At 39.4% G+C, this 17,715-nt stretch overlaps 1 protein-coding gene across 2 annotated transcripts in view; it reads right to left on the minus strand.

The window, feature by feature from the left end:
• The window catches only part of LOC148369326 (interleukin-1 receptor accessory protein-like 1), a 214,554-nt gene that overhangs the window by 89,739 nt on the left and 107,100 nt on the right, over positions 1 to 17,715 (minus strand). For both annotated transcript variants that reach the window (XM_088331299.1, XM_088331298.1), the window contains 2 exons: positions 16,794 to 16,980; positions 14,305 to 14,458 (listed from right to left, as the gene is read on the minus strand). In XM_088331299.1, coding sequence (XP_088187425.1) covers positions 14,305 to 14,458; positions 16,794 to 16,980 — 341 coding nt within the window. The remainder of the gene's footprint in view (positions 1 to 14,304; positions 14,459 to 16,793; positions 16,981 to 17,715) is intronic.

A 17,715-nucleotide genomic window follows, 5' to 3' on the forward strand; every position in this document is an offset into this window, starting at 1 on the left:
AAAAAATACAAGCGAGTCAAACCAAAAAGCAGCAATGTAACGAAAATTCAAATATAGTATCCAATAACAATATCAACTAGAGAACTAAAATACCTTCCAATTAACAATATTTTGAAATAATTTCAGTAATGCAAATAAAGTGTCAATTGTCTCTCAGTAGCTCTCTATACATGGTGACGACGGATTTACAGGTTTTTGTTTAGGAACAGTTACATGTTTATGTATTTGAATGTAGCTCATTGGTTTATTCAGGGTAAGATTTTTCATGTGTTTATGTAAATTTGTAGCAGACCACTTGACAATAAAAAATGACAGCTCGTATTGTCATTTTCTGTAGTTGAAAAAAAGTCCACTCTGCTTCCCGTTTGCCTTGTCACTTTTAAATTCTGGTAGGGGTATCCACATAGATTTGGCCCGTTCTCCTGCCTGGCAGGCAGGATGAAGAAGGGATGCACTATCTACATAAAGAAGCGATGCTTTGAGAAAATGGGTCGAAGAGAGAAGTATCAATCCCAGGACAATAGAATCAATCTGATCCAAGTACTTTATTAGTATTTGGATCAATCTGCCTCTCCATACAATCAATTGCAATCTTCTAAGCTCCTCTCTGTTCTATTTTTTGCCACATCACAAATGTTATGATATTACATTCGGAAAATAATTTAAAGCTTCAGTAATATGTTCCCTGTGGTCACTGTCCTTCTTTGGTGTCTTATCGATGACACACAATATTGAGGTATAGAAATACCCCAAGCAATTGAGATTCCCCTTCCATGTTGTGAAGAAACAGTATCATCAATATGAGTTAAGATGTCAATGAAGTAATTTGAAGTTATAATGTGTGTAATATTGCTTTTTCTTTCAGTGCAAAGTAAGACAAAAGTATAAAGATAAAACATTTTGAAGAAAGATACTTTTAGTTATTGTTTGGGGCAAAGGTGATTAGTATTTACATTTCTGAAAAACAACCCATTTTATTACTATGTTTTTACGATGTTGTTACTTTGTTGTTTCCAGGTTGTAGTTATTATTAGTGGTTGACATAACTTCTGTCAGTTAGAACTCAGATTAACTAGAACATCGCAATGACCCATTACTAATGAGCTAATTTCAGAACCTGTCCACGGGCTACTCAGGTTGCTTATGGGGGCTACCCGGTGCTTGCAGGCTTCTCCTGCTACATGGAAACTAGTACTATCTGTTTCACGTGGGAGGGAACACCCCTAGCCAAAAATGTCCTTGAGAGGGATGGGTGGCATCAGGCTGTACCTTCCCAGGTCAGACCACAGGAGGTGGTGCCCAAACGACCCAGGCGGTTAAGGGATCCGGGAACTTGTTCATGTGGTATAGGTTCTGTCACGAGTAGACGCCAACAGAAATATTCCCCCCCTTGATTCTTTGAGAACGCTATGTTGAGCTCATGTGGTTGAATCTTTCCACGTCTACAAGTCATGAAGAAGTTACAAATCCACAGGGGAATCGTACCCTGCTTTACACAGAAGCTGTGTAACCAAGGCAGTGCATGTGCTGCCTTGTGTGATACATGTTTTTTCTTCACTCTTTTGTCACCCACTTGTTCTTTTTCAAGCATTTGTACTAATGCCTACGTATCTAATGATTTACGGTGGTACCAAATAGGAACCTTGTGGAATCGTTCATACTGAGACTGATATAGTGGGTTAATTGATGGAAAAACTAAGTATTGCTGACAATAAGAGGAAATGAGAAAAAAATAATAGTTCTGAAAGTTCCACTGTCAGGACTGAGGCCTATTTGTGAGTAAATGTCGACACTGAAGCTATATTGGTTGTGGGAAGGTCAAGTTATTTGTAAAGGTGCCTCGCACATTAATGCATTATTTATTGTAAAGATTTTCTTTTCTTTTGCATAGTGTGTGTGTTACTTTGCACATGTGTGCTTCTGGTCGCGTCAGTACATGCTTGACATAGAAACAAAAGGTGAAGGCAGACTCTGTCACAAGGCGCTGTCAACATTGCAGCACAAGAAGCGTCTTATGTTATGAGCATGGGGCCACTATTTGCTCAAAGAGGTTTAAAAAAAACCAAACTGTCAAAAAAGAGCTTTTTCACAAATATTTACTGGAAACTTTTTTTTCTTTCCACATGTTTACCAGTAAGGTGAGATTAAGCACTCTATTTGTAGGAAGCAACATTGCCTTTAGTAGTCTGTAATAGTCTTTGGTCTGTGCAGCCCTTTGAGACTTCTTGTGATTAAGGGCAATACAAATCAGCGTGACTTGACTTTAGGCTTCCACAGGTCTGAGCATTCACACAAAGTATCTAAGCATGGTTTGGAATAAAGGTGAACAACATCAATACTGCGTTTGGCAACCAAATCACTATAACAAATGTCCAAAACCTGAAATCAAATTAGGTTAGATACCGCAAGAGTAAATAATTTTTTCCAATATCAATGAAGTGGCTAATGTACTATTGGAAACAATGCATGACCCACAAGCATCAGTCTTATTTACAACAACTTTTACATGAGATTTCGATTTTTTTTGATGATCTTTTGTTACATAATACTAACATGTTGTGGATTTATTTAGTCAAGACAGAACTGGATTTAATGACACTTTACTCAGAGGATTTAAAGTGTCGCCAAAAATCTTTCGTATTTATACTTAATAAACACGTTGTCCCCAAAAAAGTATACACACTTTAGCAAGGCTGATAAGTCAATTATTTATTCTTTCTTCATAGACTCTTCCCACAAGAAAGGACGCTAAAAGAAAACCGCAGAAATGAAGTTTGGAGTTAGCAAGAAACTTTTAAGGTGAAAAGCAAGAGCCTTCAGCTAGTATAAAAAGCTGCGGCGAAGCTTTTAACTAAGACAAGAAAGTTTGATCATATTACCCCGATTTTAGCTAACCTGAATTGGGTCCCTGTTAGCTTAAAATGTGATTTTAAGGTTCTGTTGGTAGTATACAAAATCATGCATGGACTTGCTCCCTCATATCTTTTAGATATAATCTCCCCCTATGTTCCGGTTCGGAGCCTTCGCTCTGAAAATGCTGGTCTACTAGTGATCCCAAGAGCAAAGAAGAGATCCGCAGGTTCGAGAGCGTTCTCCATTCGGGCCCCGGTGCTGTGGAATGCTCTTGCCCCTGAGATTCGATTTGCAACCTCAGTGGAAATGTTTAAATCTAAGCTTAAAACACCATTCTACTCTATAGCATATGAATAACCTATATTTTATGTTGACAATATCATGGGATGGTGTCATAATAGTCTGTAATAATAGTTTGCAATCATATGTGGTCTGTGCAGCCCTTTGAGACTCTTTGTGATTAAGGGCTATACAACTAAACATGACTTGACTTGACTTGACAGAGGTGACGATGAGTCTGATGTAAGCAATGAAAAAGGGGAAGCGGTACATTATCTACTCCCTGAGTCTGAGGAGTTGTTTAATAGTGACAGCGAAGCTGAGGATTTCATTGGATTTACTGGTTTGGTAAGCTTGTTAGCATGTTCTCTATGCAGGAGTTATTTCAATAACTGTTGATATGTTACCTACTTACTGACATTACCAGGCATGTAAGCCATATAACGTTAGTATACCGTACACTTGTTCAGCCTGTTGTTCTCTGTTTCATTTTTATTTTCTAAATTGCCTTGTAAAATGGCATGTATGTTTTGGGGGTTGGATTATAATCCTGGATTCCTACATTTCAAGGCATGCTAAATTCAAAACTTTTCAAGACTTTTTAATGCCACAAAAGTAAATCGGTAAATTGTCAAAAAAGACAATTGATAAAAATTACTAAATCTTTTTACTTCAAACAAATGTAAATCTGATAAATGTGTTCACATTTTTAATACTTTTGAAAATTGGACTAAAGACATTTTAATGGCAATTAAGGCCTTATTTTTTAATAATGAATTTAATACTTTTTTTAGGAGTTTTCAAGGATCCGTGAGAACCCTGTAATCAAATACATGTTCCTCCAAAATGGGACTTATACTCCAGTGTGACCTATATAGTGTCTGTATTTTCATTCTCAATTATGCATTCTTTGGCTAATGTGATTTATAATCCGGAACGATTTATAGCCCAGAAAATACGGCACATTTTAAAACACCCTGTATTTGCAAAATATTCGAATGTAACATTACATTTTTCAGCAAACTACAACGGACAAAGAATATTTTTCATGCAAAGTCAAGAATGTGAACAGTCAGAGTGGTGTGACGTTTGACATCACGGTAGAAACAAAAAAATATGAAGTTGTTTTATAACCAAGGTCAAGCAGAAACAGACAGCACAAAGACAGAAACTTAGTTACGTACAAGGTACATCCACTGGATCAACATCAGTAATGATCCGCTCGAGTGCCCCCGCCGCCTCTTCAGCCCCCCCATCCTAAATGTGAGCTCAGTCCATCCATCCATCCATCCACCCACCCAATCTTGTGCTGACATTGACTTAAAAACACCGCGTTTAAAACACACCGCAGAGGAAACCCGCTTTGTTTTTACCCGCATGAAATTCTGTCTAAATTTTAAGGTAATGAATTTCATAATTTGATTTGATTTTGCAGTTTAGAAGAAGTATTGGTTGGAATAGATAACTCACTGCCATACTTTGTTGAATATTCGTCAACAAAATTTAAAATGTGGTACTATGCAAACAGAAATAAGTACATGTAAATCTACCAGGCATCTTCATACTTTTCTTCCAAGTCCGCATTCCACTTAAACTGCCTGTCTTCCACCTCCATCCATCAATCCATTATCTGCACCGCTTATCCTCAGTAGGGTTGCAGGGTGCTAGAGCCCATCCCAGCTATCTTCGGGCAGTGGGCAGGGAATACCCTGAACTGTTTTCCAGCCAATCGCAGGGCACACAGGGACGGACAATTCGCTCGCCCATTCACACCTTGGGACAATTTCGACCGGCCAATTAACCCAACATGCATGTTTTTGGAATGTGGGAGGAAACCGGAGTGCCCGGAGGAAACCCATGCAAGCACAGGGAGAACATGCAAACTCAACACAGTTGGTTCGATCTCTCGACCTCAGAACTGTGCCGCACACGCGCTAACCACTGCGTCGCCGTGCTGCCCCCCTGTCTTCCACCTTGATTATTTATTTATTTTTACACACTGAAAGTTACAGTAAGTGTATTGTCTCTCCATTGGTCAACACTGAGAAAAACAATCAAAGGTTGTCATAGGACATGTCAGATAGTGAGACAAGACGGATAAAAATTGCAATAATTTCATTGTGGGAACTGAAATTCCACCTGAACAATTGTTGTGCGTTTGTGATAGTTGGCTGTAGACTGTACAGCCCTTTGAGACTTGTAATTAAGGGCGATACCAAAAACATGACTTGACGCAAGTGATGCCACGTCAAGACAACTTACAACATTTCACGTTTCCTGCGACACGTCAGTCAGGCTGGCAAATTTTTTGTAGTGTGGTAGTATTATTTTGTTGAAAGACCTTGTGTTTTCTGTTTCAACATTATTGACACACAGGTGTAAATGTTGATTTTAAATATATATATGTATATATATATTTATACGGCGGCGCAGTGGTTAGCGCTTGTGCGGCACAGTTCATGTCATTGGAACCTGTCGTGGGTTCAAATCCAGCTCCAGACTTCCTGTGCGGAGTTTGTATGTTCTCCCCGTGCTTGCGTGGGTTTCCTCCGGGCACTCCGGTTTCCTCCCACATTCCAAAAACATGCATTTCAGGTGAATTGGCCGGTCCAAATTGTCCCTAGGTGTGAATGAGCGAATGAGTTGTCTGTCCCTGTGAGCCCTGCGATTGGCTGGCAACCAGTTCAGGGTGTCCCCTGCCCACTGCCCGGAGATGGCTGGGATGGGCTCCAGCCCCCCCGCGACCCTAATGAGGATAAGCGGTACGGCTGATGAGATATATATATATATATATATATATATATATATATATATACATATTTGTACATATTTATTTATACATTTAATTTCATTTCATTTCATTACATATATATTGGAACATATAATAATTTTTTGTTTTTTTTTACAGTCTTTAGTGCTTGTTTAGGGCAGTGATGGCTTCGGGGAATTAACTGTCTCTAAACCTAATAGTCTGAACATGTGCTCCAGCGTTCTGACAGTACATTATCTCTGACTTTGGTTGACATTTAGCAAATAATTGATTTCCTCAAGTCTTAGGGGCCGGTCACACAGCCGTTTGCGGCTAAATCATGGCCAGAAATTTCTGCCTGTGAGGCGGACGCTGTTGGACGCTTTGAGATCGCCATACAGACGAGATACAGCAGTGCTTAACACGCGGTCGGAAATTCACACGCGGATGGCCGCGCGAAAAAGTTTTGAGCTGCTCAAAACTTTGAGCACGTGTTAACCGTGGGCGGCACACGAGGTAATGACACGGAAATGACGCGGAACGACGTGCTCTGGCCGTGGCCAGGGCGTGGTTACACATGGGTAGGACGGGAAATTTCAGCGGGTAATCGTGGGTGGAGCATGGTAATAGCATGTTCTGCGCCTGTATCGCGGTGTTATTACGTGAAATTAGCGTGTTACGCGTGTGACGGTCAAACGCCTTTCTCCGCGTATATACAGCGCAATTTGCCGAGCACACGTCAGTTGTGCTCGAAACGTCAAGGGGTGAACATGGATCCCCGTCACCGTAGTGACCTCGTCTTAATCCATTTTTATTTCTTGACATTTCTTTTAATTTCATAACAAGATAATAAAATAAGAATGAAAAACTATTACAATAATAACATATTGGCTTCTTCGGTGCCATAGCTTGAAATCTTGATCTTCACGGGACTGTGTCTTGAGCGGTTATGATTTCTACAGCCCGGTGTTATGCCGAGATTTGCATCCCCTCGCTACTACAACCACTTTTACCTCGTTTTATCTCACTTTTATATCACTTTTAGGGAATGTAATGGCAAACATATAACCAAAACCACTTGCGTAGGAGTCGGATTTGGGCACAACACCGGCTCGGGAGCTTTTATACCCGTGGTCCACACGAGAAAATGACGCGAAAATGACGCGATGAGGAAGCGGAACAGTCGCCGGCGTCTGTTTTGCGGGCATACCACCGATGAACAGCGGGTTGGCCAATTTTGCGCATTTTCCATCACGGGCAACCACGGGCAAAAAAAACCCGCAAAATTTTAGCCGTGATTCAGCCGCAAACGGCTGTGTGACCGGCCCCTTACTGCCATGCAGCAGGAATAGGAAAACACACAGGTGGCATCTTTAGCAGGTGTGCCTTGATATACGTTATAGAATGTATGGTTTTCTACATTCTCGTCATGAATGCATGTAGAGAGACTGAAAGATATGATGGTCTACACCACAGGTGTCAAAGAGGCGGCCCGCGGGCCAGATCAGGCCCACTAAGGGATTGAATCCGGCCCGCGAGACAACACTCAGAGAAGCGCAAGAGAAAAACGAGCTGCAGGTTGTCAACTTGATGTTGCCAAAGCCAGGTGCCTCTCACAAAGACACTGTACTTGTATCTATTTCACTCTCTCTCTTTCTCTCTTTTTCTTTTCCACCCCTTTTCTCCCACTCTGTATCTTTCACTCTCTGTGTCTCTTTTTCTCTTCCTTTGTTTCTCTTTGTCTTTTTCTCTCTCTGTGTCCTTTTTTCCCTTTTCTACCCTTCTCGTTTTCTTTTCTCTTTTCTCTCCTTCTGTCTTCTATTTCTCTTTGGATTTCTTTCTTCCTCTCCCTTTCTGTTCCCCCTCTCACGACTTTTTATCTTTTGTTTCTCACGCTCTCTCCCACTCTCTTTTTCTTTCTTTGTCCCAACCTCTCTCCTTTTCCCTCCCTCTCTCTTTTTCTTTCTCTTTAATCTACTAGTCCGGCCCCTGACAGAATGTTTGTTCTATCGTGTGGCCCCTGAGTTAAAATGAGTTTGACACCCCTGGTCTACACCATTAAAGGTAATATGCTGTACATTTAATAAAGAACACTATTTCTTTTTTCATTTTACATACTGTATATCTTCACATATAAGCCGAATCTACAACTATTTAATGAAATACTGAAATCAAGGAAACTTGAGTTGGATGGGTGCCGCCAGGCTGTACTTGCCTAAGACACACCACAAGATGTTGTTACTCAGACGGTTAAGGATCCGTGAACTGTGACCATAAATTTAGATAGAGATAGATAGATACTTTATTCCTCCCCGTAGGGAAATTAACACTTCCAGCAGTATCCTTGTGTTGAAAATAAAAAAATAATAAAGGAAAGGAATATAATACATAAATTCCCAATGTACCATGTTGATATAGAGTATTTAAATAGTGCTACATAAAATACACACTGTAATAAAAATAGGGTAATATGCAAATTTGTGGGTGTGGTTTAATGTGGGCTTTTACTCCCCGGGTGGAGTTAAAGAGCTTCATGGCATGAGAAAGAAATGATCTCCTCAGTCTGTCCGTGGAACAAGACTGTGACAGTAGTCTGTCACTGAAGGTGCTCTTCCGTTTGGAGATGATGCTGTGTAGTGGATGTGATGAATTGTCCATGATTGACCGCAGCTTTTTCAGTGCCCGTCTCTCAGCTACAGTTGTCAGGCTGTCCAGCTATGTGCCCACAACAGAGCCCGCTTTCCTCACTAGTTTATTAAGAGGAGAGGCATCCTTCTTCTTGGCGCTGCCTCCCCAACACGCTGCCGCATAGAAGAGGGCGCTTGCCACAACAGGCTCATAGAACATTTGCAGGAGCATTTTGCAGATGTTGAAGGACGCCAGCCTTCTGAGGGAGTACAGTCGGCTTTGACCTTTCCTGCATAAATTTGTCTCCTACTGAATATTTGGAACCATTTACCTGAAACCTTTGTGAATCTCAATTAGGAGATACAATCCTGACCAGGGGATAAAAAAACAAACACAAAAAACACATGGGGGAAGTAGGTTATTGTCACTACACAAGTAACCTTATGACTATAAAAGGCCTAAACCCAAATCATGAAAAGAGCAAAATACAAACATCATTATTGGAAGGATTTAATATTTCTAGAGACAGTTAGCACATGCACCTAACACGCAAACGGTCCCCAGTTCAAGACCGGGTGGAAACACATGTTGGCCTGGAGAGGGATGGGTGCCACCAGGCTGTACTTGCGCGAGACATATCATAGGAACTGGAGCACCTATGACCGTAGTGGTTAAGGGAATGTACCGACGAACGAACCGACAAACGAACCGACAAAAGAAACCGACCAATGAACCAACGAACCAACCTACGAAACAACGAACGAGCCTATGAACCAACCAACCGTCTTTTTTTTCTCTCTCTGTGGTGCAAACACTAAGGTGAGTGAGTTGGAGTCAAATGCCATCTGTTTGGAATAAAATAAAATAATACATGACAACCAAGGTGTTTGGTCAAAGCAAGGCAGTTATAAAAAGCCAGTTGCCACAGAAACGAGATGCTTGAGTGACAGCAGGCTCCAACTGAGACGCCACTGGAAAGGTGCGAAAATATGGACGTTTACACTTTCTCACCGACTAAATTGTCGATGCCCTTCAGTACAAGAAAGAAATACTGACGGTGATTAGTGAAAGATCCACACACCAGCATCTGGAATTGCCTTACAAATTCAGAATTCCTTTCAATGCTTTTAGTTTTAAAATGTCCATCCATTTGTTTGAACTGTTTATGCAATCGGTTTTGTCTCATGTTCAATTGGTGGATCCATCCTACGATGACCATTCTTTAAATTATCCACCCATCATTGTACTTCTCAGTCTCTCTCTCTCTTTCTTTCTCTCGCTCTCTCAAAGTGCTGAGCCTCTTAAGGACGCACTGGTGCTGTGGTTTATGGACCAATTTTCAACCCATCAAAATGACGGACGGGTTTAAAATGTTTCTGTCAGCGCTTTAAAAATCCGGGAATGAGGGAAAATTGACGGTGAACGTAACCTCGGCTGACAGAAAAATATAAAAGATGTAAATGTTAACAGTATTGCTTAACTTATATTGCTCAGCCGGCATTGCCAGCCTTCTGCGTTGGCCCAAATCACCTCTTTTCCTCCCGAGTCCTCACAAATAAAATGTAAAAGTTGGGGTTTACTTTAGGCGCTGTCCTGCAAATTGAATTTATTGATAGAGCTCGTGCAGCATTGGGCTTTAAAACAAGCGGGCCTGGGTCGGGCTAGATTTTTTTAGGTCCAATTTACCTCTCTAATGCTTCCTGACTTCCCCCGAATCATAAATCATATCTGACTTGTTCAGTCGAACAATAGATCATTTCCCCAGTTTTTGAGACAAATCAATTTTACATGCAAAACTTGATAACCTTTATGTATCATTATCATCATCTAAAATACCGTTTATCCTGCATGATCATAAATAAAAAACTGTGTACTTCACATAATGAAGTAAAAAAGCCAATTTTCTTAAAATTTCTATGCCCAATTGGTGAGCAGTTTCCCTATTGCGATATTAGGCTTTGTTATCATAAAAACCAGTTTGACCTTTGGTTCCATGTTGTTTTTTGGGATTGCTTGCAAGCTCTTGATGGAGGAAATTGAGAATGATTTGTTGCTGACAGGAATTGGGGGAAAAAGCAGTGGGAGGTTGATTGTTTTAAATTATTCACAGAACAAATGAAAGGTCATGTCTGAGCTAAGTATGCAAACTATTCCAAATATGTCATTTATAATGATGATTAATTCAATTGACTCTTAAGTTTCTTTGAGACATTTTTGAACTTCCTATACAATGTGTACTAGGTTGGTCCTTATTTTTAAACTTTTGAGTTTTTGTCAGTGAAGGCCTGAATATTGTGTGATACAGTGAAAACACTTCTTGTGGAGTTTTACATACATCTGACATATTTAAAAGGTGCCCCAAAACAATTTGTTACAGTAGTCTAATAGGAAATAGATAGAGGTCTGGCTGATCAGCTCCATCCTAAAACAAGAACACCTCCTCCACCACTCGGCTCTCCAATTCCTTGACTGTCTTCTTTTCATGATTGTGGAATTGAAAGAACCCACTATGCACTTCCCTTAAGGAGGGCAGCTGCTTTACCATCATTGGCTGGGGGTCTAGCTGGTTGATGATCCAGACCTCCGTTACTTTCTTTTTTGCATTCGTTCATACTCAGTTCAGTTTCAGTTCAGTTTATTGGTATCATTCTTACATGAGATTCTCACGGGTCCATTTGAAACATAACCAAATAAATTAAGTACAACAGATAACGGGAGAAAATAAAACATTAGAAATTGGAAATTTAGAGCTTTTAAGGACTGCGACATGATTTTGTGTCGACAGGAATACAAGTTAGAATATATGGTAGTACAGAATTTAATATATGTTTCCGGACCGCATATTTGAAAGGATGTACATTCTCAATCATTTGCTGTCCTGAACTTAAATTGTTCCTCTGCTTCGGAATGATTGAGAGTGAGAGACACCAGGATTTACATCAAGTTTCGTCATAGAGCGAGTTGTACGGGTCCTCCAAGTTTTGTTGGAAAAGAGGGGGAACAGATGAATCAGATGACCAAGCGCTAAACCATGTGTTATCTTTCACATCCACAATCACGTGTTTAGATGAATTCTCTGGTTTACACTTAAAAACTAACTCTAAAAGCATGGGTTCAACATGACAACAGGGTCAGTACCAAGTATAATCATCATGGCACGATTTTGTGCTCGTTGTAGTCTCTTCATGTTGTCTTTTGACCGACAGCTCCATACAGTGAAGCAATAAGTGTGGCAGAACTATAGTATTAAATAACATTTTTTGAGTGTCTTGTGATATTAACTTCGAGGGCCGTTTTATGGCTCCAATTGAGCGGTTTATTTTCGATATTTGTTTATTAATGTGCGGTTTGAAGTCCAGTTGATTGTCCAGTTTTACTCCTAGGTATGGGGTAGTTTTTGCCTGTTTGATGGCACAGTTACATACTGCCAGGTCGACATTGTCACTCGACTGCCCAAAATAACACCCAAAACTGAGTAGGAAGAAAACAAAATGATACTAAATATAACGTTTACCACACAGATGTGAAACGCATGTTTTTTATGATTTAATTTTTTTTGAGTGTCTTGTGATATTAACTTCGAGGGCCGTTTTATGGCTCCAATTGAGCGGTTTATTTTCGATATTTGTTTATTAATGTGCGGTTTGAAGTCCAGTTGATTGTCCAGTTTTACTCCTAGGTATGGGGTAGTTTTTGCCTGTTTGATGGCACAGTTACATACTGCCAGGTCGACATTGTCACTCCACTGCCCAAAATAACACCCAAAACTGAGTAGGAAGAAAACAAAATGATACTAAATATAACGTTTACCACACAGATGTGAAACGCATGTTTTTTTATGATTTAATTTTTTTATGTAAGTCCTATGAATGCACGTTTAAAAATAAAAATCATATTTAAAAAAACAGCTCTGGATGCTTATATTTCTGGGCCAAATTGACCTTGAGGCTTCTCTTAAATATGTCCGATCCATCTAAATTTTCACAGGATGTATCTTCCCATGGTTTGACACTATGTTTAGGCCTTCGTCAAACTCAGTTTGGCTCTGGGGCTGAATGCAGACTTTCTGTTCTCAGGCCAAAGCAGTAAAAGATCATCAACTCCAAATTGTTCATTATTCAGACTACATCAGTAACCCAACTCTAAATATTACAATCACGGGTGGCGATGGATCTTTTGTAAACATAATACTTTTATTCACAATGTTTATGTTTGGCATTGAATGTTTAACTGATTTATTATAACCATTGAGTAAAATGCAGTTTTGTACCTTGATCAACTGACCACACCATACAGACTCAACAATGTCTTTTGGCAGCCGAAAGAGCATTTGGTTTGCATTTTTTTTAATCAAAAAAAAAAAACAAAAAACAAAAAAACAACAACATTGATAGAGTTGACCTGCAGACCCGCTTCTTTGACATATTCAGAAATTTATTGCGGGCCGGATTAAATCATCCTACTTATGTCCTGCGGGCCGTATGTTTGACATTGCTGGCATACACTTTAATCACAAAAAGTCTCACACGGCCACACAGACCACTATTACACCACCCCTGAGCAAAAACCTTTAAGAGGGCAGGGAAAAACTCAGCCTGTCAATCTCCTAAACCCTACTTCTGAATGTCTCAAAAGTGGATAAGAATTACAGATTAAGTGTGCGGTTATGAGACTTTGCTTTGCCCTCACTGCAGTCTACTTTTTTCATTTTACAAGCACTATAAAGTTCAATCAGATAGCAGCTAACAGCACTTTTTCCAACCTGTGCCAGAAAACTGATCTATCTTCAGACCACAATAGTTCTCCTTGTGTCAGAGCGATTCCATCCACACCATCATGAGAAATGTGTTTTGACCATATTGAGATACAAAAGGTAACAACCATTTATACAAAAATAAATGTGCCCTGTATTTTTTCCTACAAGCAATAGCACCCAAAACATTTACCATATTTTCCAGACTATAAAGTGCACCTAAAAACACCAACATGGCATTACGGTTTTACGGTATACTACCGTGTTGGAGCAATTATTGTGTAATGATTGATCAATTGATAAACATTGCTGATCTAAATCGCAAAGCATTGTATGCAACAGGAATCAAACTCAAGTAGTGGCACTGAGAGTGCTTACATTTTATCCCGAGCTCATTAGTGGTACGGATGACATATGATAAGGCATTAGAGCTTATTTCATGACACTATTTCTACGGTGCCAGAAGCACTGATTTGCATAGTGCATTCTGATAAGATAAATCGTCTCCCCACTTCTTCACGAGCGGATCTCATTAAATGGAGAAAACAAAGTCTTTCAACAAGATACTATACAAGCTCTTTTACGTATGTCTAGATATTATTGACGCACATGTGAAATGGAGAAACTGTTCAACCTGTAAGAATGCACTGTGCAAATCTGTTTTTTCTGGCACCATGAGTAAAAAAAGTGTGGTACTGAGATAAAATTGAATCCCTTTTTGCATGTCATTTGTATCGCTGGTGGTCTAGTGGTATAATATTAGTGATCATACCATCACTACTTGGGTTTGATTCCCATTGCATACAATGCAGTGACACTTTTTGGCTGATCAATCATTGCATTAATATATACCGTAAAATTATATGGAGTCCAACACACGGTTGCGGTGACTGTAGTCTCAATTACATGTGACTTATAGTCTGGTGCACCTTATGAAAAATATCACAAAGGACTATGTTTTGGGGGTGTGCCTTAAATTCAGGTGTACCCTATAGTGCGAAAAATACAGTAATTGGAAAAATGCCACATTATTTCTCCTTACCTGTGACAGACAATTCAGTAGTCCTCCGCACCACAAAGTTTCCATACTGTAGTTCACATGTGTAATTCCCAATGTCATCTTCCTGAACTTCCTTGAAGGAAAGGGTATCCGCTTTTCTTTCGATTGTCTGTCTCCATTGCCTCGGCGCACACTCCTTTGATTTAAAAAAAGACAAGAATACTGTGCGTTACAAATACAAAAAAAACAAACAAAAATCAGAATAAATTGAATATATTGTCATACAGACAATGGGGCACAAAAAAAAAGAAAAGAAGAATTTGGAGCACCGTGGGCTTTAGACTTTAAACCATAAAAATAAAACAACAGCCAATGACTGGAGGATTGACAACCCACAGCCATTATTCACTGTTTTAATCACATTAAACGTAGGCTGAACAAGCCGTGTGGCATTTTTTTCAAAGGGAAAAGGTGTGGGGACATCTGGGCAGTCCACCTCCATGAAAAAATACCATCATCCAAAGAAATAAACAGCTCCTCTCCTCATTGCCTGCCAAAATCAGAGTTACTATTTAAAAGAATACAGGGCAGGGATATATCTGTTCTGAATTTTGCCACCACATTTTTTAAACACAATGGGTTCTCTTTATACAGGCACCACTAAAAACGAGAATTCCGAAATTAGTTTTATTTGGAAGTAAAATCTTACCCTGCATACGACGTAAGATCTAGCTAGCAAACATTTCTAAAGGCTATCACTGGAGACTGCTTGAGACTACTTACCGCTCGTAACCTCTCAATGCCAGCATTAGCTCATCCCAGTTTGCGCAAGTAAACTACTACAGGCAAAAAGAAATATTAAAAGTTGTGCTGTAATTTGTTTTTGCGTATGTTCATAATAAGTTACATTAACTTTAATTTAAGATCTACAGTAAGTGTTCCGCCAATTGCTCCCAGTATTAACGGTTGCAATTCCCCTCAATAAGAGATAATAAACACAATGTGACACCTATTTACTCACAGCAGGACAGACTATGTAGAATATTGCGACAATATTAGCAATCTACAATGATGTCGTCGCCTGCAACCAGCGACTGATTAGAGCCGTTATGTTCAAGACATATATATATATATATATTTAATTTGCCTTACAAACATTGTTACATGCATACACAATTTGAACTAACGAATAAAAAATACAGGGGAAATAAGATGACAGATATGTGAGACAAGATGACTCCTCCAGCACCCGCCTTACTCCTCACCACGCACACACATCTGTTACTGCTCCTGCCTCCATGGTAAGTGCTCATAATAAACTCACATTTGATTTTTTTTTATAATAGTTGTTACTAATTACTCTTTTTTATGTTTAATTACTACTTGGATGTGTTTTCAGTGTTCAGGAAATGTACTTTATTTAGGGTATACTTGGAAGCGTTTGGGAGGTCAAGAACAAACCAATTACTTTTTAATTATTTCATAACAGAAAAGTTCTCAAGTTACACGAGCAATTCGAGATACAAGCACTTTCCTAGAAGGAATTAAGATCCTATGAAGATGTACCACCGTATATATATTTTTATTGTCAGGCAGGATTGTGCTAATCGTAGCTTTATAAGCCTTAACATCATAATGGTGTCGTTGGGCACAGGGTTTTCGTGATGATCTTATTTTTAATTTTTAGCTTAACTCTTACTCTCAAATGGGAACTTTTTTATTATTCAGTACCAGATATGTGACGGTATAGAGAATGTTGTCTCACTTTTTCTCACCTTAAACTAATCTTAGGGACAAATGTTTTTAATTCATTCGGCCATGCGTTCATTCACCAATTCCAGGATGACCGAATTTTACAAAGACGTTGTGACTTGGCTGTACAGCAGATTGGTTTAATGTCTGACATTATTCTTCTCATTCTACATGCTTAATAGTCCGATATTATTAATGTATGAGAAAATATCACAAAGAGCAATTTTTGGGAAATGCGCCCTATAGTAGGAAATATGCAATATGTTTCATTTAAGATGCCAGACTAATTAGTCCATTCCAAAAGATTTCAGTTTAGTTTTTCTAATTGGGTTGTGTTTTATGCAAGCTGCATGCTCATGATTTAAATGAAGCCGTTTAATGGCAGCACGGCAGCACAGTGGTTAGCACGTGCGTGGCATAGTTCTGAGGTCATGAGATCAACCTCCTGTGTGGAGTTTGCATGTTCTCCCTGTGCTTGGGTGGGTTTGCTCCGGGCACTCTGGTTTCCTCCCACATTGCAAAAACATGCATGTCAGGTTAATTGGCCGGTCCAAATTGTCCCTAGGTGTGAATGAGTGTGTTAGTTCTATCTCCCTGTGTGCCGTGTGCAACTGGCTGACAACTCGTTCAGGGTATCCCCTCCCCACTGACCGAGGATGGCTGGGATGGGCTCCAGCACCCCCGCGACCCTACTGAGAATAAGCGGTGCAGATAATGGAAGCATTTTAATGAAAAATTTAATACTTCATGGCACGCAGAAAATGAATACTTGATCCTACCTTATACCAAACAATCTGTGGCTGTGCTCCTGGTTGGATGTAATCTTCGATGCTTGTGCAAGTGATGTCCTTGCTTTTGCTCAGCTCAGCTTTCTCGAAGAACCTCAGCTTGGAGTTGTAACAGAGGTCAGTGTCATTTTCGGCCACTGTGAGCGACATGGAAACTTTCATGCAGTAGGTGGAGTTTCTGAAAAACAAGCATCATAAAATTAGTAGGGCACAAATGCAGATTTGAAAAGCGGATATTTTTTGGGTGGCGTCAATATAAATTGTTTAGAAATCACACTTACAGCATGTAAGCTTTTTTGAGGTATATAAGATAATATGTTGCTCTCTTGATTGACTTGATTGTCATTTGTTCTGCTGAGAAGGAGTTGTTTCAGGTAGCAGTATACATTTCCCAAATGCAATATCTAGGAGTGAATTACATGGTAATTTACATTTCACATACATTCAGATTTAAAATGCGGGCTCAATTTTAAATTATTGTAAAAGCCTGGTCCAGTTTTACTACCTCCAAGGGCAGGGGTTACCAACTTTTTGGAAGCTGAGAGCTACGTTTTGTTTACTGATTAGCGTTAAGGTCTACCTGTCCGATATGTAATTTTCGAGATGCATGTCATATTTTTTTATTATGTTATTGCCACGTTGTAATTATTGGAAGAAGAGATACAATAGGTTCAGTCAACCACTATTGTAAAATTTAATTGAATATGATTTGGCTTGATTTAGGCAAAGCTAGTCCACAGAAAAAAAGGTTGTTCGGTTTAAAATAAAATTGGGCATATTATTTAAGCCTTCCCTCAAAGTACATGTTTTATTGGGTTGTTTGTTTAATACAAACTCCAAAACAATTTTGTTGAGAACTGCTTTTTCGCCACTTCGATAAGCATTTCCAAAATTTTGGCCACTGATGTTATTA

This window comes from Urocampus carinirostris, chromosome 3, assembly GCF_059441175.1.
Source record: "Urocampus carinirostris isolate Australia breed hairy pipefish chromosome 3, RoL_Ucar_1.0, whole genome shotgun sequence".
NCBI lineage: Eukaryota > Metazoa > Chordata > Actinopteri > Syngnathiformes > Syngnathidae > Urocampus > Urocampus carinirostris.